The following is a 20,109-nucleotide window of genomic DNA, read 5'->3' as shown; positions in this document are numbered from 1 at the left end:
TCACCTCGCATTTGGATTATGCGAACAGTCTATATGTGGGACTTCCTGCCTACCTTCTCCACAGGCTACAGATCGTGCAGAACGCCGCTGCCAGGCTGATCTGCAAAGTCCCCTATCGACATTCAATCTCCCCCCACTTAAGGAAACTGCACTGGCTCCTGATCACTGCTCGCGTCCAGTTTAAGGCCCTGGTCCTAGCTTTTAGGGCCCTCAACGGAAAAGGCCCAAAATACCTGAGACATAGACTAAAACCAGTCCAATCCTCTCTTAATCTTAGGTCCAACCACCTCCGCCTTCTGCTCACCCCCAGATTCCGCTTAGCGAGAAAGGGTGGCAGAGCGTTCGCAGTGGCAGTATCAAAACTGTGGAACTCCCTTCCCATCAGCCTTCGGCTCATTGACATCGAGTCTCAATTCAGGGGCAAACTGAAAACTTTCTTATTTTCGGGCTTCTAATGTTTCCCCCCTCGATCGGCATTCCTCAGCGCCGGGACACCCCCGTTGGAGGTATCGGTGCGCTTAATAAATGTCATAATTAATTAATAAATGTCATAATTAATTAATTAATTACAACGTAAGGGAGTCCGACACCAACGGCTCGTTGGTGGTGGACCCAGACATTGGCCACTGCAGTCCGCCTGTTGCATTATGATGCGGGTGGAGGCATCTGGTGGGGGGCCCGTCCGCTGTGCTTCTCAAGGAGCCCGTCTGAACATGGAAGGGTCAGCAATCCCTACAATGAGGGCAGTGCCTGCTCGGGCACCACAATATTGATTACAATGTCCCCTTTCGCCTGACCTTTCATGGCAGTTCACTGGCCATGAAAAGGCAGGCAGAAAGTGACTTTGGGGGCCCCTGGCCCTCAGTTAGCTACGGGACCCCTTACCATCCCTGCAGCAGCCACGCATGGTGTCTGCCACATAGCCATGGGATGTTTTAAACATGCTTATTTGCTATTGGGGCGAATGCTGCAGCCCACGCCAAAATAGGAAATATGCACATTGCGACCGCTGTAATGGGGGTTGCATCCTGATCCGGGCAGCGGGACTGCCAACTTCTAGTCGGGCTGCCCTGCCTCCACCACAGTGCCGGTCCGACCGGCATCGTAATCAGGTTCTAAGTTCGAAGGTAAAACTTCTGTCAACGTAGAACCTGGTATCTGTATCCGACCCATATTCTAATGCGGTCAGCCTTAATGTGTGCCTAAGTAGTGGTTAAGCTCAACAGAGTGAATGCAGTTGACAGTTAGTGCATTTTGGCGCTTTTTTAACATATAAACTTAAAAAATTCAGAACTCTGGTTTCGCTCATCAGATTTTTATTGTATAATTTATTGAAATGTACTCTTTTTCCAAATCGGTTTGGGTTTTTCTCTAGTGTTGTGCTTTGACATTATTACTGCTTTAGTACTGCATACATACTTTAACCACACATTGCTTCTACTTTAAGCCTCTCTGTATTGTACCACAACTACCAGGGGGACAAGCTCCGGTTTATCGAATGACTATAATGGATCACTTTAACAAGGGTATTGCTTCTTACTTGAGATGGATGCTCACCCCCCTTAAAGTCAGTCGTTCAAAGACCATGCAGAGGTGAGAATTTTGGACAGAAATGTATTAAATATACCACTATACAAACACGTGTGTGGGGTATTTAGCGCTGCACCAACAGACTCCTTCCTGGGTTTGAGATTGCATTTAGATCAGTTTATTGCAAATTACAAGCTTAAAGTCAGGGTCTGAGAAATCCACCAATGACAAGTGGGAGGCTGTGCTGAGCGTAATTCAGGGAACAGGCTCATACCTACCCAGCGAAAAGGAGGTATTTGAAGACTAACCTGGGGGATATCCCTGTGCCTGCAATGAGTTCATCATAAAGTGGCTTTTATTCGTGGAGTCCTATCTTTCAATGAATGGGTGGGTGTTAAGTTCTATACCTGGAAATCTAATGGTTGCAACCAATCTTGTATCTGCATTGTCAGGCTTTGTTTCAGAGCAAGCTGATTAAGTGATTCATGGTACGGAATAGAGTAGAGTCAAAGAGGTTCAGGAGTAGGAAGGTTTTCATTTATTTTCAAGAGTAAATACAGGGTCTGAATTACTGAGCTCATCATTAAATTAGGCAACACTCTAAGGCTCAGCTGTGAAGATGGACACATGTTTGGGAGGAAGATGACTAGAGTGGGGCTATGAGGGCTAACCACTGATTGAAACTAAACAAGAGATTTCTTCCCATAAAATGTGAGGCTAAATCAGGTTATGCTGGACGAAGTCTTGTGGGTGCATACATATGTGGGTGCATACATATGGAGGTGCATTGTTTTGGCATTGGCATTATGCAGGCCTTTAATTTTAAAAGTCATATCTGGGCTGTCTTTTGGCAACTGAGAGCAAGATGCGCATTGCTCCTTTTAAACTTGAGGTCATGAACCGTAGCTTGAAAACTACAGGGCATTTAAACTCAGTAATGCTCGTCATTATAGTACATATATTACACTGCAATCGGACCCACCATTTATTACACTGAATGCAGCAATATGAACTTTCATTGCAATCTATGCTGGAAGGCTCGAGTAAAAAATTAAATCTGATCGTAGTGACCTAGATCTTGAAAAAACAACCAGGAAAACTGTAAAGTGTTTTGCTATTCTACTGTGCAATGAAAAGACATTAGAATTAAAAGAGTACTTAACTGTAAGGAGAATGCAAATTAGGTGGTGTCCTATGTGTAAGACAAAAGTTAATGCCTGCATAGTATCCCGCAGGTAAATTATGAATATCAAGAAGAGTTTGAGGCACTGATTGGTGAAACTTGCCTGCCTTAGGCACACCAATCTGCATTCATAAGGGATTGATAATGTTCACGCGGCCCCTTCTGTAGTGCCTGCCGCTCCAATGGGACAAGTATGCCATACTCATTATGAAGGCATTCCCTCATTTGCAAGGATGGAATGCACACTTGCATTTGCAACTACTCCTTTATTGTAATCGCTGGCACTGAGACAAAAAGGCTATCGGGGGTGCACTGATTGTACGACACACTGAGGTGGCATATGGTCAGTGTGCACTCAGCACTCCTTGGAACTAGGGAAAGCAGGTTCCAAGGTCCACAGCAGACATAGACCTGCAGGCGCGTGCAGTTAATCACTGCAACTGCCTGCAAGGGGGCTCTCTTGCTTCCTTTCAATTGCAGGCTACACTACCAACTGTTTGTGAGGGTATGAGTTCTCGGCTGCATTGAGGGCAGAGCATTCACTTGTGAAAGGGCACACTAAACCACTACAGAAAACTGCACCCTGTCTAATATTGGCGCAGCGCACCACTTCATAATACAAGCCATGAGACACTACATCGTTTTCTCAAAAAACAAGGTCACCTACATTAGTATGACAATGCTTACAAACCATAATTTGTCAACACGATGTCTTGAACGGAGGCCTGAAGACGTTGTGCACGTCACCTGCAACATTAACGTACAAATGGTTTTCATTTTATGGCATAAAAAGCGTACGCGGAAGGTCTAATAAATGTTTCGCAAAATGAAAATAGTCTCTTGAGAACACTGCAGGTAACTAAACTCTAGGACCTCAGGTGTCAAAGTACAATGTTCATGGCCTTTAGTTTTGGTTGTAAGTTAGGTGGTCTGTCCTAAAAGATATTCTCATGTTTGGACCCACATTTCCAGCACGGAGTATCATGGTTGTCTTGCCCACACATGAGCAATTAGAGTGAGTGCCACTGATGTGGCTCATCTTCCTTACTACATATGGCAGCAGAAGCAGTGGAGGAAATGAATAGGCAATGGTCCTCGACCAGTTCATCCTGAAATCATTGCCCACGGAGTTTGGATATGGTTTTCTGGTGACTACCCCTTGTTCCTGAGCAGAATACATCTTAGTCATATATTGTCTGCTCGCAAGAGAACGGTTTTGCTGCAAATTAATGTGTAAAGTACTCTGGGTGCAATTTGACTTCTTTGAGTTCTAAGAAATTGATGGCAGCTTCTGTTCAGTCCTGAACAGTAACGTTGTCTAACAGCATTCCCACCCCGCTAATGAGGCGTCTGTGGCAAAGATCACCTGTGGTTAAAGATCCACAAATTGCATTCACCATTTTTACTTGTTCCACCGTTTAAGATTGTGCTGAGCTCTAAGAACACTAGATCTTCCCACATACATGTCGCTTATGACTATTGCCTTGACAGATAGACTTGTGACAAGTGCACTGACGTCGAGCATTCTAAACTAATGCCCAACAATTTTGTGATTATCACTGTCGGAGAATGTGACTCTGGTATTAAAGAAGCAGCCCTTGTATTGTCATCACTCTCTTGGTTGGGATAGGCATTGTACTGAACACAGTGACTGGCAGTTTCCAACACAGATTGTATCTGTTGAGGGGAGAGAGGAGATTTTTGGCATTTACTGTGAAAAAGATACACCAATTGCGGAGCGTGAGCTAGACATTGCTGATGGCGGCTGCGTTTTGTCAGCAAGTCGTTCACGCATGGAAAGGCATGATTGTTGCTGCTGGGCAGATCAATAAAGACCACTATCAAGTATTTGGTGAATACACTTTGCCTGTTGTTACTATGAACGACAGTGGAATTGATTGGTAGTTTTGTCTTTCTACCACAAATCTGAGGTAGTGACGATGTGCAGGATGAATGGAGATGTGGAAGTGTGTATCACGGAGTATGGACATGCGATCTTCTGTGCAGAGCATCGTAATGATATCCTACAGGGTGGTAATCCTGACATGCTCTGACACTACGTAACAGGTCAGTGTCCTGAGGTCTAAACGCCATCCTTCTTTAGGATGAGGAAGTATTGGAACTCCTTTGATGCAGAGGCATAGGTTCTATAGCAGCCTTCCTGAGAAGTGCTTGCACCTCCTCAAAACAGCCTTTGGTGTCACTGACAACGAGGGATGGTTTGTGGGATGGTCTGAAACTGCAAGCAACATCTGTGTTGGACAAATGAAAGGTCCCAAGGGTCTGAAGTTATCTCCTCTAACTGAGGAAGGAAAGCCGGTTCCTCCACTAACACATGTTGTGTGATCAGGGGGGATAATAGGCTGGTCATTGCTTGGAGGCAGAGGCGCACTTTCCTTGGATCCCTTTTACCCTGGTGCCTCCGAACCTCCTGCAGCAGGTTTTCAGCAGCTGGCCCTCCCTGAAGGATTGCTGTTGCTCAAAATCACCCGGGTGCTGTGGTGCTGCCACAGCTTACACTCCCTCATCATGCCGGCACCAAAAAATAATCCTGCCGACTTGGGTTTGGAGTGCCCCCACAGCCTTGGCAATTTTAGTCTCTTTTTTAAGTTGAGTCTAGTAGACAGCACGCTATCCAGTTGCAGAAGGCAATGTGTACTTACTTAACACACAGGTGCCTGTCTATTGCTTAGTTTTTTTTGTCTACTTCTTATCCGTTTGTCAATCATGTGTTTGCCCCTCCCATGGAAACTAGCCTCTTTTCCATCTCTTTTCATTGCTGGCTTCTATGCTTCCTTTTTAATTATTACTTTTTTCTTTTTGGTTACATACTCCACAGGAGTGCATGTGTGTTCCAGCTGCCTCACTTATGTACTTCTTTTCTCCTGCACTCCTTGTTGCTCCACAATCCATGTGCTTCTCCCCGCCACCCTCTATGTTGAGCTTGTTCTCATTCTTACACGCTACTTTCTCGCTCATGGGCTTCTCCCTCATCCACTCAATTTTGTTCTGACATCCATTGCTTCTTCCTACACCTGCCCTCGTGTTGCTCCCCCACCTGCAACCTTCTTCTGTTGCCCGTTGTTTCTCCTCTCAACTGCTGTGTTACTTCTGCCACTAACTCCCTCCTGTCACCTGCTGCATCTCCTCCTCACCCCATAAGAGTTGCTTCGCCCTCCATGTTATTCCCCCAACCTGTGCTACAAAAAACTCTTCCACACATTTTTTTCAACTCGCATCAACGAATAAAAAGTAAAGTAAGTGGCCACCTCATAGGTCCCCCCTTATTTACCCATGCCGCCCCGAACCGAGCATGCTTTACAATATGGATAATAACCATTGAATAAGGGAAATATCTGAAAGGTGAAATGGCTTTGGTAATGTGTGTTTTGTCAAGAACTGAGCACGTGTTGGCCAAACAAGTGTTCTCTATTAATAGGGACATTGATGAGGTATTGCTATACCTGAATCCAAAATCTTGAAACCCTCAGGAACACGTGTCTTTCAGGAAGATTATGGTATTCATTCTACTTGATCCAGGGTCTGCTGCATCATAGGTGCAACTGATGTAAGCGTCTGATATGATTTTTCCTTTTTTAACCAACTCTTTTCCTCACTTTCGACAGGCTTCTGGTAGATGTTTTAGGAGCCACTCCATTTATCTTTCCAGTGATATCTGTCATACCTAGATAGGTGGCCCAATGAGATTGCAATGGACGTATGTGTTGTTACTTCTACTGGTACTCTTTTGCCTGGAGCATCTATCTTGCAGAGAGTGAGGTCGAATGTGGCCTCTGATGTAGAGCAGGTCATCTTGTTCTGGCTTTTACATTTTCTCCACCCTTGATGTTACCGGAATAGCTTTGACAGGGTCTTTGTAGTCACCTGCTGCATACTTGGTCATGCTCCGTAACATGGGCAGAAACTGGACTGACCAATCTGTTTTTGACCGTTTCTCCACCGGAAAATCATCCTCAACACATACACTAACACTTTGTGGTGATCTGCTGTACGGTGGATGACTGCAAGGTAAGCTGGTACATAATCCAGTGAAGTTTTCTCTGGGCAGGGCTCACAGGGAGGATTTTCTTAAGGGTCCACAGAGCAATCATGACGGGGATCATCCTCCTCCTCCTCAGTGAGGATAGACTCATAATAATAATAAGGATCAAGGGACCTAACTTATTTCGGATTTGAATCAGTCTGGTGTAAGTTGGAAAGGCAAATACTTTTGTGACTGTGGCAACTGAGGGGCAGGGCTTGGTGGAATCACATCACTAGTTTCTCTTTAGTATGGCACTTAAAGATGGGAAAAAAGCTCAGTTTTTCTGAAATTCCCCATGAGAACACTACAGCCCGAGCGGACCGGTCAGGTCCTCCCTGGACCGGAAACAAGCATCCTGGGACCAGTTTCAGGGTTTCTCCCCTCATCAGCCAGGCTAGATTGACTCCAGTGGCATGAAGGGCATGGGACCCACATCTGGGCATACACGACCCACTCAGGGTGACAAATGCAAAAAGAACAATTGATGGACAGAATGGAGAACAATGTCAAACATTCACCCCAGTACAGAGATATGGGCGTACATCCATAGTTTTTTTGCTTCACATGTCATTCCAGTTTAGACTGGGGGTCAATGTTTGCACTGTTCAGCATTCCGTTCATCTGTTCTTTTTGCTTTTGTTGCCCTAAGTGGGAAGGGTACGCCCGACTTGTGTCCCGTGCTCACAGCGCCCCCGATTTCAAGCTAGCCTGGCTGATGAGGAGTGATACCCCGAAACCAGGCCCAGGATGCTTGTTTCTAGTCCAGGGAGGACCTGGCTTTGCAGTTCGGGCTGGTTGGTTCCCATGAGGAGCCGGGTCAAGACTGATTTGCATATGGCTGTGTCCAAATTGGGGTAGTGTGGCAAGAAAAAAAAACGATAGCTTAAACCCCTATCTGTGACTGTGGGTTAATGTTTATATTGGTCAGCATTTCGTCCATAATCTGTATTTTTCCTGCTTCACAAACTAAGCCCTTTGACTGCAAGGTTTCTAGGATACCAGATGGACCTTCTTCATCAGAGTAGGTTCCTTCAAAGTCTTCAGAACAGAGGGCAGTCGAGGGCTTTGTGGGATCCGCACACTGCATTCTATATCATGCCCATTGGCGTTGCCTCAGATACTTTATAGTCTTTATTTTTTAGATAAGAGATTCCTTAAGGTCTCTGTGCAAGTAGAGGTTACAAACTCTATGATCTTATCACGGGAACTTACAGCGGCATTTTGGGTAAAACTGGAAGGGAACGTTCTCCATATCCCATACCTCCCCACAAGTGATTCTCATATGAACTGGCGCTCAGAAAAAAGCTCCAGTTAGAGTGGATTCTGAATGTTCGGCATCCGACTGTCTCCTCTGCTGGAAGAGATTGTGGTGTCTAGATTTGAATGACTGACGCTTTGTTGATGGTACTGGACCTCCAAATGCATGTCTGATGGAGGAACAAACCTGCTGGCAGAAAATAACAATCTAAAGTGGAGTCTTTAGTGCATGTTGTGTTTTTGGGAGCGATCATTAATCACCTCAAACTGAAACCTCTACTTTGAGAAAATAACTTGAAATGTCCGCACTGAAAATAAGATGGCAGGAGCGTGAAAAGCATGAGAGCTACAGCAACCCATGCTACAAACATTGTGGTTTTGCATAGTGCTTGGTAGCACAGACACATGCTATGTCATACAGGTGTAAATAAAAGATGCTACTCTTACTCATCTTAATTGTACCACTTTGAAATGCTCTTCAAGGATTGTAAAGAGTATCTCATCCATTAAATTCCCACTCTCTCTCGGCTAGCTGGTTGTCGATTTTGAAGCAAAACTTTGGGGCATGGCTCTTCAGTTTAGCGCTATGTTACTTCCCTGCCAGGCCTGCACTAAATAAACACCCCTCCGTATGTACAGTGGGATTCTAACTCTCCCTGTCTAAGGGCTTTGGGGCTATGCCCCATTCTTTTGTGGCCTCTCCATTTAAACAGTTACCAGACCACATTTTAGAATAAGGCCTTTTTTTTGACAGCTTTCCGTCTGCCCTTAAACCGATTGAAATTCAGGCACTTTCACAAGCTACTCTGCGCCTGTGTGAGCACCTGAGTGTGTGGCTGACCGGTCTTACACAGGCACAGCTTGCTTGCTTATCTCCGTCTTCATCACGATGGCCGATTAAAAACAGCCTTGAGCGGTTTACCATCAAGCCCTGGTTTCAAAACACTCCATCTTAGCTGCTATTTATTCCACCCTTTTCCATTCCTTTTTTAAGCCTTATTGACCACACCGCACTCTATGACAAGATAAGAAAGGGTGGGTAAAGAAGCACATGAACTGACTTCACAGACCTTACATTCTTATTTTAGTAAAAATGTATGTGAAGTTACTTGAAATCGCCTCACCGCGTCCCAGGAAGCCCTTGTCTCAAAGATAAGTGTGTTTGACTTGCCGGCAGTGCCGGCTCCTCTGCCATGGCGGAGGAGTGTCGCCCTACTGCTTTTAAGCAGTGCGAAGAAGAAGCAGAAAATGATAAATTCAAGTTATTAACATTTTATGCTTTCTGCTGCTTTGAGATGCGGGCAGGGGGCGGGGCTGCTCTGCTCTCGGAGCAGGGAGGAGTGGTTTGCCCACTCCTAATAGCACGATGACTGTTTGGTCGACCTCTCGGGCCGCCCAAGCCATTCATAACGCACTTTCCCCATTCTCCATGCAGGCTGCATTACAGCCAGGGGGCCTGGCTGTGCTTCTGTCCAAGACGGAGAAGAGCAGGGGCGGAGACGCAGGACCCGCCACACAGGTAGGTTTATTTTTTATTTTTTTTAAATTCATATGCATGAGGTTCCCACGCGCGACCCCCACGACCCGTCTGCCCCAATACCCATGAGCCATGCTGGCCACTCCTGCTTGACGGGACCTCAAAACATACACGCCATGATCGGAGCAGAGCGCTGCCTGAAAAAGCATACACAAGTAAGCTGGAGCCTCTATTATAATTGGAGTTTCATTGAAATTAAGTGAAAAAATATTCTCCACTGAGCCTCTCCCATCCCTTCCCCTCCCTGACTTTCTCCACTAGTGCTGCTGTCTACGTATAGCACCGAGGGGTTCAGTGATAGCCGCCTTATTTTAATGACTAATGATGCTTGCTTTATTTTCGCTGCATTATTGACTACATGCCCCCCACTTCACATTAAACAGATATAATCTGCAGGTGAAATAAAATAATCATTCATAAAAATACTAGGTGTAGCTCTCAATTAGTGACACTGCTGGTTACCGATGGATGAGACTGTGCACATTTGTGTGAATAGATTAGTAGGTGATTGCACGGGTTGACAGAGTGGCCGGAAATATGATTTGGGTGACTAATAGTGAATAGCTTAATATGCATCAGTGAAAGTGAGTGGGTAGGTGAATAAAGGCAGCGGGTGAGTGTGAATGAATTGTTGAATACAGTTGGTTTAGTAAGTGAATTAAGGTCAATTGGTAGGGCAATGTGCGATGGTTAAGGTAGCAGGATGAAAGAGTGTCCGAGTACCAAAAAGAGATCAGAATGCCGCATGCAGCCCTCAATAAACCTTGCTACTAAATAAAAAGACAACAGTGAAGATGTAAGAAAATGAACTGGAATGAGTGTGGGTGAATAAGAATGTGTGTGGGTGAGATCAAAAGATGATAATGATTGATTCTTCAAAGGAATCGGGTCAGTCACAGCAACTTGCATCCTAGCCAGATCTGAAACCTAAGTGGACTAATATAGTCACTATAGGGATCTGTGTTTGACTGTGTGGTCAGAGGCTCAAATCTACTTGTTTATATTTTTGGCCCACAACTATTTGCAATCACCAGCTGCAACTGGTTCACTGGACATGGATGCAAATATACAATATATATATATATATGCATGTTTAAGTATGTGTATATAAAGCCATACTTTTAGTCCTATTCTTGTCATAAAGTGATATTTATTAATAAATATATCTTTATAAACAGTACTGGGAAAAGTATGGTTTTGTAAAAACTAGGAAATTTAGGACAGCTAAGGATCGTTCAACTGCACAAACCAATTAGTTCCCCTTTGTAAATTAGCCAATCGCCCACCTCCCTGGCTAAGTTTTCCAACACTCCAATAATCAGAACAATGCAAAATGGCAATATACCAAAATTAATTCAGTAAGTCTAAAAATAAATTTGCAGACGTCTTGGAAGGGTATAGTTAAAAATTAAATATTCATTATTCTTTCCAATATTCTTAAAAAAACAGCTGTATAGCCAACACATTTCAACATTATGATATTAGTTTGTTGCGCTATGTTGCCTTCATTTTGCTAAAGAATATCTGGCATGCTGAGGACCTAATGCTGTAAACCATGATCAGGCTTTTTAACACCATATAATCGGTCTTTCTGTATGGAGCAAAAATGTACAGAACAACAGGGACCACCACCAACAGTCCAGACCTTAATCAATACCTGCAAGCGGAAAATCCACCAACTCTCCTGGTCAAACACCATCAACAGCAATGACCTATTGCAGCAGGCTTTCCAACTCCCTGCTCATGAAAAAACCAAGAAAAGATGCTGGGGCTGTAAAGGTCACACTATCCGCAATCCCACATCATACGTTACCAGGCAACCCCAAACTTGGAACACGAAAAGGAAAAGAGGAAGGACAATAAACACCCGGCGCTGAGGTCGCCAGGCTGACTGCAAGGAGATGGCTTACACCTGAAGTCAGATTGAAAGAAAAGCGCAAGACAGAGAAGGACTGCAGAGACCTGGTTGATGGCCTATACTGCAGTAGGGGTAGTAGGCATAAGTAAGTATGTATGTAAATTTGTCACCATTTTTTATTCATCTTCTGTGAAATACAATTTGAACCCTTGTCCTTATGATGGTCCCTGAATTGAGGTATATTGGACTCTAAAACAGTGATATTGTAAACTAAATGTGATTATTTAAATCTCTGAATTGGGTTTAAATAGGGATAAGGAATTCCATTATTTTTTAGACTAAGTTTGGTTTCTACATCATGGTATTCGTTTGTTGATCCATGATGCTTCACAGTTTTTTACTGACCCTGGTGAAAACAAACTGAACTCTTGCTTTGATGACTGCATCTGAGGTGGGGGTACATTTGATTCGAAAATAGGGATATTGTAAATTTAATGAGCATTGCAATTTTTCCTTAGAGCTGGTTATTGGAACATTCATCAAATGAGTGGGTAAGATTTTAGTTTCTGATTGGATATGTTGGTTGAAGCATTGATTCCAATAGGGTTCTTAGTTTATTTTTACCATTTCAAAATGGCACTGATGAATTGTTATTCTTGAATACGGTTTTGGATGATCTTTCGTATTTGACTGATCAGCACTTGTGCAGTGGACCGTAAATCATGGTAATTGATTCATCGTATAACTTGACATGGATATTCTAAATTGGGAAAGATGATTCAAATTTTTGACAGAATTTGTTGATTAAAGTATTATTTACAGAGGCACATTTTGTATATACTCCTATTTAGATGGTGCTCACAAATCTCCTTCATCGAAGATGGTCTCTTGTGGTGCTCTCTGGGGTAATTATAGATTGAGTGGGATAATTTTAGGTTTTCCGCTAGATTTGTCTATTAACATACTTATCGCAATTGTGCTTTTGTGTCTAATTATCATCTGATAATGGCATTCACCAATCCCTCTGCCCGTTGTGAAGATTGCCATGGATGATGTTCTCAGCTAATACCAACCATTTGATGACGTTTACAGATGTCCATTTAGGATGGTGATCTACAATTGGTAGGTATGCGTTTTAAATAATGGTGCAGAATAATCTACAATTGTATGGAATTTCAGAGGGGGAATTAAGATGTGCACACCGAACATGGGTATGTTATTTTGGAAATAGATAGGATATTGTTAGATATTCAAATTTGAGATATGAGGAGTTTTGCAAAGGTTTGTGTGTTGTGGAATTATGTAATGATGATCTTTGGTTTGGTAGGATCGCCAAACCAATTGTTTTTGTGAAGTGCACTCGTTTTGCAAAATAAGTATAAAGTTATGAAGGAAACTGTGGATATATTAATAATGAGTGCGATTAGAGTTTGGGAACTTACTGGATCCAATTTGGAAGGGAGAATGTGAGCACCGCTTGTAGATTGTGAGATATTCATTCAACATTAGTGCTGATATATAGAGAAATGTCTTGTTAGGTGAATTGACTAATCCCATAGCATGAGCATGAGCAAGCTATATAGAGATTGCAGGGATAACTGGCAGGTTTTATTAAATTAGTTGAGCTGAATCAGTATGAGGGCATATCTCTAGGTAGAATATCCCTTGGGGGTACAAATATTAATAGGGAATTGAGAAGAGGAAGGTTTTGCATACTTAAATATTGCATTACTATTTGACTAATGATATATTTGAAATACATTGTTTAAAATATTTTAATTCAATGGTATACATTAGACTTATTTCTGTTACAATTTCGAAACTGCAGTCATCTGAGTTTATAATTACAAAAACTAAATTTATATGGGAACTCTAGAACCAATTTGGATGATATAGTAAATAATTAGTAGATGTGATTTTCTTAACTGTGCAATTTAAATGACTTATTCACTGTTTCAATCTGCTAGCCTAATCTTTCTTCATACTCTTGGTGTAGAGCATTTGAGTGGACTATTGTAGTAGGCTATTGCTACTCAGTTTTTTAAAAAAAAATATCACTTTATTGAATGTATGAACAAAGAAATCAACACTCAGCAAATAACATATGGCAGAAGATAGATGATATTCGTATATGGCAATTCATTTAGGATACAGTGCAATTGTGGACGGATAGAAAAATCAGCGAGACAAAGTTTTGTCATCATACGGGGGCGGGGGGTTGTAGGAGCAACACAGATATCTCCCCTATATGTGTTCCACTCAGCCCAGACGCCGGACCATTTTTGGGGGCACCCTCTTGCCACAGACGTTTTTCTCCCTAAACATGCACAAATCAAGATTTCGCTTCCACGCTGCCACAGTAGTCGGCGACAACCCACCCCACAATTGAGCAATGTCCCTCTTGGCCACAGCTGCATCCAGGGTGACCCACAGCCTCTCCGCCCCTACCAAATCGGTGGGCTCCCATACATTAAGGAGGCATCTCTTAGCCTCGGGGTGAACAGATTTATGTAGGACCTCACTCATAACCGTATGTATCCCCCTCCAGTATGTCTGAATTTGTTCACATTCCCAAATGACGTGCAGTACTCTAGTTTTTAATGAGAAATTAAATTCTGTATTTTAATGGTTTTATAATTTTGTCCAATTGAAGCCCTGAGGAATCCCTCGCTATGTGGGCGAAACATGTTGGCTATATGGCTGTTTTTTATGACCACTGGAAAGAATAATAAAGAATTTCATTTTTAATAATATCCTTCCAAGACGTCTGAAGATTTATTCTTGTACTTTAATGCATTTATTTTGGGACGTTGCCTCTCAATTTTTGTATTGGTTTTTAAAAACTAACATCACTGTTATTCAGAAAATGGTATGAAGTTTTATCTTACAGATGACAAATGCTGGTGAGTAACTGCTAAATAGAATTATGGACTGAATCTCTTTATAAAATAAAAGTTGGGGTTAAATGGTATTTGAATATCAGGGAACATTTCATTCCCAATGCAATTCATAGTGATTGCTCGTTTTTACTGTTACAGGCCAAATACTCAAAGTTGTTTCAAATACGTTAAACAATGTACAATAGTTAATTTTAAAGAAAAAAACGGGCTTGAAAAAACAATTTACTTATGTGGAAAAATTTAGCAGTTTCTTTCCTGATCTGATGTCACAGAACACCAAGTGTTCTCAGAAAGACACTATTATATAAATAAAACTATCCACAAACAAAACAAAAAAATCACCAAGCACCATCTCAAGTGTATAGTAAAGAAGGAATCTATGGAAAGAACATAACAAAATCTGACATAACTGTCCATAGGATAGAATGTTCTCCTCAAAATTCTATTGAACCACTCTGATGTATGACATTTCTGGAACTCCTTCCCACATAACAGATTGGAGGAACATTTTCTGATAATTTGAAAAAACTAATGACTCAACTCTTCCATACTACTCATGAAGCCAAATCAGTCTAAAAGTCCTGTTACTATAACCTGGTATATTTGCCTACTGTGCGGTTGCCACCTAAATTAGTCTAAGACTGTCCTTCGCAGTCTTCACTTTCTTGATGGACAGGACTAGTGGAATGAGTATTTTTCCATTGCACTTCATGCAGAACACCAATCAATTGACCTATAGCTAACCCAGATGGTGCCTGCCCTCTATGTCTCCTTCACAATAAAGTAATTCGATGTGGTCCAAATTTGACTGAATCCTTTACAAAAACTAAAATAAAAAGAGTAAATGTTTGGGAATGAAAAATATCTTTTAAGAGAGTCAATATTAACAGTGCTTTTGAAGTAGAAATTGTAAACCTGAAGCCTGTTTGTGAAGACGTTCTGTGAAAAAGATTGAATTAGTTATAGAGTTGTGAAATACTGCATTTCATGACACTGCAGGAACACCTAGAGAAGACGTTTCATTATCAGAAAAAAACCATTCGTTTGCTAAGGTCTCGTTAAAAAGAAAACCCCGCCCCCAAAAAATTATGAACCCCTTTGATGATTAATAATTGATGTAGCAAAATACATAGCTTAACCAATTGCTGGCTTTCTTTTCAGGGAAACCTATATTGTATACTGCACCAATGCAACTAACATGTATTATATGCATCAACTTTGTAAGTGTTTAGAGAGTAAAACAATTACTAAAGCAACTAACTTAATTTACGGTTTCTCTTTTAAATATTGCATGATTCCCACTTGCCCTGAAATATACTTGCCCATAATAAGTGATTTGCAAATTATGTGAAACACGCAAACATACACCAAAAAGTGATCACAAATCAAAATGTCAACAGATGAATTTCATGACACTCTAAGAGCAACAAGTAGGACATGTGCTTGAAGACACACATTGAAGGTTAAGCGACTCCATAGATGAATTTACATGATAATGTTTATGAAGGACAATTGTAGGCTCATACTCGAATATTTACACCTGTTTCTATAATCTTGTTACATAATCCCCTTTTGTCTTTGTAAGACTATGCAAATGGTTTAGAATGTGTACAATACACATTTTCATTGATTGTTTGCTGTATTAGTTGCATCTGTTTGTTATCCCACTAAAAACAAAAAAAGCCAAATGAGGCCTCATCACCCTTGTAAAAAGAAAGCTTTACGAGAAGCCTGAAAGATGAGTTTGAACACTAAGGAGAAAATGAGAAACGTTAGGTGTGTGGATTAGGAAATGTTAATTTCATGCACTTAGGAACACACACTCACACCCCACAGTAGTAGAAGCAGTAGAAGAGGAAAACACTACATGTGTAGGGGTAGAAATATTTGTTACATCATGATGCTGGCTGGCGATGGAGGGTTGCCGCCTTAGAGCCCCCTGAATGGAACTTCCACTCTGGAAAGCATTCACTACATCCATCTGCAAGGAATCAGAGATTGTGACAGCTTGCTCAGCAAGAGAGAGAGAGAACAAGAGAAAGGACCATCCCATCTACAACACACAAAAGGTAAAGAAAAGGCACTTTTTATACAACACTTAAATAAGCAAAAGTTGTTTTAAAGATGAAGCACAGAAAGAGCTTTAGATTAAAGAAAGCCTTACCCTATAAAAATATGTTTATCAATCACACATCTTGCAGCATCTACGCCACTCTCAGGGAAAAAGGGAGAGGATTGTAACATGTTTCCATACGCCCCATTTGCACCCTCCTACCTCTGCCAAGACCATACCTGTGTTTGTATTCTATTCAGGCCCCTAAACCACAAGATCTGACCACGCCGCAATTCTCGCTCAGCATGATCAATCTCCTCAGCATCTTCAGAGAGCTCTTCGTCAGGTATTTCGTCCTTGTGTGTCCCGTGACCGGCTTCTTTAAGGAACTTCAAACGACTTGTTGGTATTGTTGTGACCAGCTATGGAAGAAGTTCAAAAAAGGTCAAAAAACCATTGATTAATACTTCGACATGAATGCATGTGTTTAAATGAATTAACAGTTTTCTTGGTCTCCCTTAACTCACATTATTCCACATGTAATTTGTTAAAAACTTTTCTTTGCCTTTTTGCAAATGAAACTCAGACAACACGCCTCAATACAAACTCACATTAATGGTACATCTTGTCGCCAAACTGCCCCATCAAGGAGTATACAAAAAAGGAATAGAAAGAAACAACTCCACGATGATTGCTTCCTGACCTGTGGCCGATTCCCAATAGGTACGTACGTAGTATATTGCGTTTATTCATCAGCCAATCAAAGCAATGACCAAAGACCATGACATGTTTCGTACTCCCTCCCCATTAAGCTACATTCCGTCCCTGTTATCATTATACAGGAGAGTCTTCTCACATAAGAAAATAGTTATTCTATTGTCAGAAAATTCCACAGTTCCATATGACAGTATGACAGTGGAGGGATTCTTTCTTCCAACATGTAATCAAAAATGTTTCTGGACCGAAGTACTCTCGAAACAGAGTGACCTGAGCGCCTAGTAAATTTGTTTAGAAAACTGAGCAGAACTACTCCCCTGTCTGCAATAATTGTGTCGCTCATCACCTATTCAATCGTGGATAAGTCCTCCCTACAGAAGGCAGCGAATATGGAGAAACTCCATCACATATGCATCGCACTGCCCAATTGGGTCACAGCCACTGCAACATTTTTGGGTTCCAGGGTGGATCTCATTTGGGTGCAATACCAATTATACATTGTTTTATAATTAACTTCGATTTTTCCCATGCAATCTTAACTTTGAGTATTTCCAATTGCTCAGCAGAGATCCCCCCATTTGATCTTTTCTTCCAGATCCATTTATAAAATGCTAATCTTGATATATAAATCCATTGGATGAAATTGTGGGAAAAAGCTTCTCAAAAGAGGTCCTGGCTCTTGTAGCTGCTGTTTTATTTATAAGGCACATTGCACAATCGTACAGTTGGGCTTAATGCAGGAGTTCAATTTCACCCGGTTCAAATTCTACCTTATCCTGCATACAAGATTTAATGCCCTTGTTAGACCTGGCATCCTTGGTGTGGTTTCCCCGTATTGTTTGCCTCTACCTCCTGCATTTTTGACTGTCTGCTGGATTTCGTTTTTGGTGGTTTAGGTACTCTGGGCACTTCGCCACTGCTGATCAGTGCCAAAGTGCAAGTGCTCCCTGTATAAATTGTGATTATGAATGGTTATACATGATTGGCATATTTGATTTACTGATAAGTTCCCAGTAAAATGCTATGCTATGCTATGGGCACTTATAATGCGCGCAGCTGCTCCAGCAAAGGAGCGTCCTGGCGCAAGACAAGGTAGAACACAACACCGCTAAGAGCAAAGACGGGAAAGAGGAACAGCTACGGGGCGAAAATTAAAATAGAAACGTTTTAATGGCCTTACGAAACAACAGGAGGTCCTCCAACAAACGGATCTCTGCCAGAAGGGAGTTCCAGATGGCCGCAGCTCTCACTCGAAAAGATCGGCCCCCAGCTCGGCAAAGCTTGAACCGGGGGACCACAGCGAGAGCCTGGCCCAAGGATCTGAGAGAGCGTGTCAGAACATAAAAAGATAGGAGGTTGGTGAGGATCTGGGGGGCAGAACCTTTCAGGATTTTGAAGGCCAGACCCAGGACCTTGAAATGGATTCTCATCTTGACCGGCAGCCAGTGCAAGGATCTAAGGTGTTAGAGACGGGACAAAACCTGGGCAGGCCAACTATCGCTCTGGCTGCAGAATTTTGGACGCGCTGCAAGCGGGTGATTTCTGCCTGGTTGGCCCCCACCAGGAGAGAGCTGGCATAGTCAAGCCGGGACATCACCGTCGCCTGAATCACCAGCTGCCTGGTCGGGGCATCAAAGAATTTGAGAACAGGTCTTAGGCCCCGAAGAACACCAAAGCAGCAGGCCGCAGTTCTCTGTGTGGCCAGCAAAGTTGAGGATAGGGTCCAGCCAGACTCCCAGGTTTCTGAGTTCCGACACCGGAGTCGGAGACGGCCCCAGTTCAGAAGGCCACCACCTGTCCCCCCAGAGATCCGCTCTCTTACCGACAATCATGATTTCAGTCTTCTTTGCGTTAAGTTGGAGACAGTTGGCAGTCATCCAGCTGGCCACTGCCCGCAGTCCACTCTGTAGCCTAGGGGCATCCCGCTCCGCATCCCCACTGATATTAACCGCTAGCTGAGTATCGTCGGCATATGAGACCATAGTCATGCCCCACTGCTTGACGATCTCAGCCAGCGGTCTCACGTGTAGATTGAATAACGTGGGACTCAGCTAGGATCCGTGCGGAACCCCCATGGCCAGAGGATGGAATTTGGACTGGTGAGGTGGAATGGCCACGCAAAAAGAGCGATTGTCGAGAAAGGAGCGGAACCACTGCAGAGCAAGCCCACCAATGCCAGTCTCCTCCAAGCGGAGCAACAGAATGCGGTGAGAGACGGTGTCAAAGGCGGCGCTGAGATCTAATAATACAAGCGCCGCCGTCTGACCCGCATCCAACACCGCACGCAAATGCTCCACCATGGCAAGAAGGGCTGTCTCCGTGCTGTGACCAGCACGGAAGCCGTTCTGCGTGGGGTCCAAGACATTGGCCTGAGTCAGATGGTCTGAGAGGGCCAGATTAACATGGGCCTCCGCAACTTTCGCTGGCCAAGGAAGCAATGAAATAGGGCGGTAGTTCTCGGGTTTTAATGGGTCCAATGAAGGCTTCTTCAAGATTGGAGAAACCACCGCCTGCTTCCATTTGGATGGAACCAAGCCGGAGGTCAGCGAGAGGTTAATCAGGGAGCACACCGTAGAGCGTCCCAGAAAAGACTGGTCTCTAAAGAGGGCAGGTCTTAAGGGATTCGAAGGAGAGCCGGACTTAATTTGCTGGGCCAATTTGTTGAACCCCTCAGGTAGTAACGGGGGAAAAGAGTGCATGATGGTATGGCCTTGAATGCAATCTAGGGCTCCCGAAGATGGTCCAATAGTAGGGAAGGCCTGATAGATAACCTGGACTTTCTCCAGAAAAAAGGATGCCAAGGCCTCGCAATGGGAGAAGCTACAGGCTGCCGGAGAAGAGGTCCTTTTCACCAAGAGGTCTTTAAGGACTTTAAAGATGGTTTTGGACGGGTTCGAACTGTTGCGGAATTCCGAGGAATAGAACGCCGCGCGAGCTCTGCAGATGGCACGATGGTAGAGCTTAACGGAAGCAAGATACGCGGCTTTCTTATCGATCTCATAGGACTTCCGCCATTCTCTTTCAGCCCG

At 43.1% G+C, this 20,109-nt stretch overlaps 1 protein-coding gene across 5 annotated transcripts in view; it reads right to left on the bottom strand.

Annotated features, from left to right (window-relative positions):
• The window catches only part of ATP2B1 (ATPase plasma membrane Ca2+ transporting 1), a 552,666-nt gene that overhangs the window by 21,030 nt on the left and 511,527 nt on the right, over positions 1-20,109 (bottom strand). For 2 of the 5 annotated variants that reach the window (XM_078674263.1, XM_078674264.1), the window contains exons 20-21: positions 16,603-16,785; positions 16,205-16,291 (exon numbers count right to left, since the gene is read on the bottom strand). In XM_078674263.1, coding sequence (XP_078530389.1) covers positions 16,205-16,291; positions 16,603-16,785 — 270 coding nt within the window. Of the gene's footprint in view, positions 1-16,137; positions 16,292-16,602; positions 16,786-20,109 lie in introns of all 5 variants that reach the window. The other 3 variants (XM_078674265.1, XM_078674266.1, XM_078674267.1) reach the window with 2 other exon arrangements.

The sequence above is a fragment of the Lissotriton helveticus genome, chromosome 1_1 (assembly GCF_964261635.1).
Source record: "Lissotriton helveticus chromosome 1_1, aLisHel1.1, whole genome shotgun sequence".
NCBI classification, from domain to species: Eukaryota; Metazoa; Chordata; class Amphibia; order Caudata; family Salamandridae; genus Lissotriton; species Lissotriton helveticus.
The sequence above is the reverse complement of the archived record's forward strand: the minus strand, read 5'-3'. Positions and strand labels throughout refer to the sequence as shown.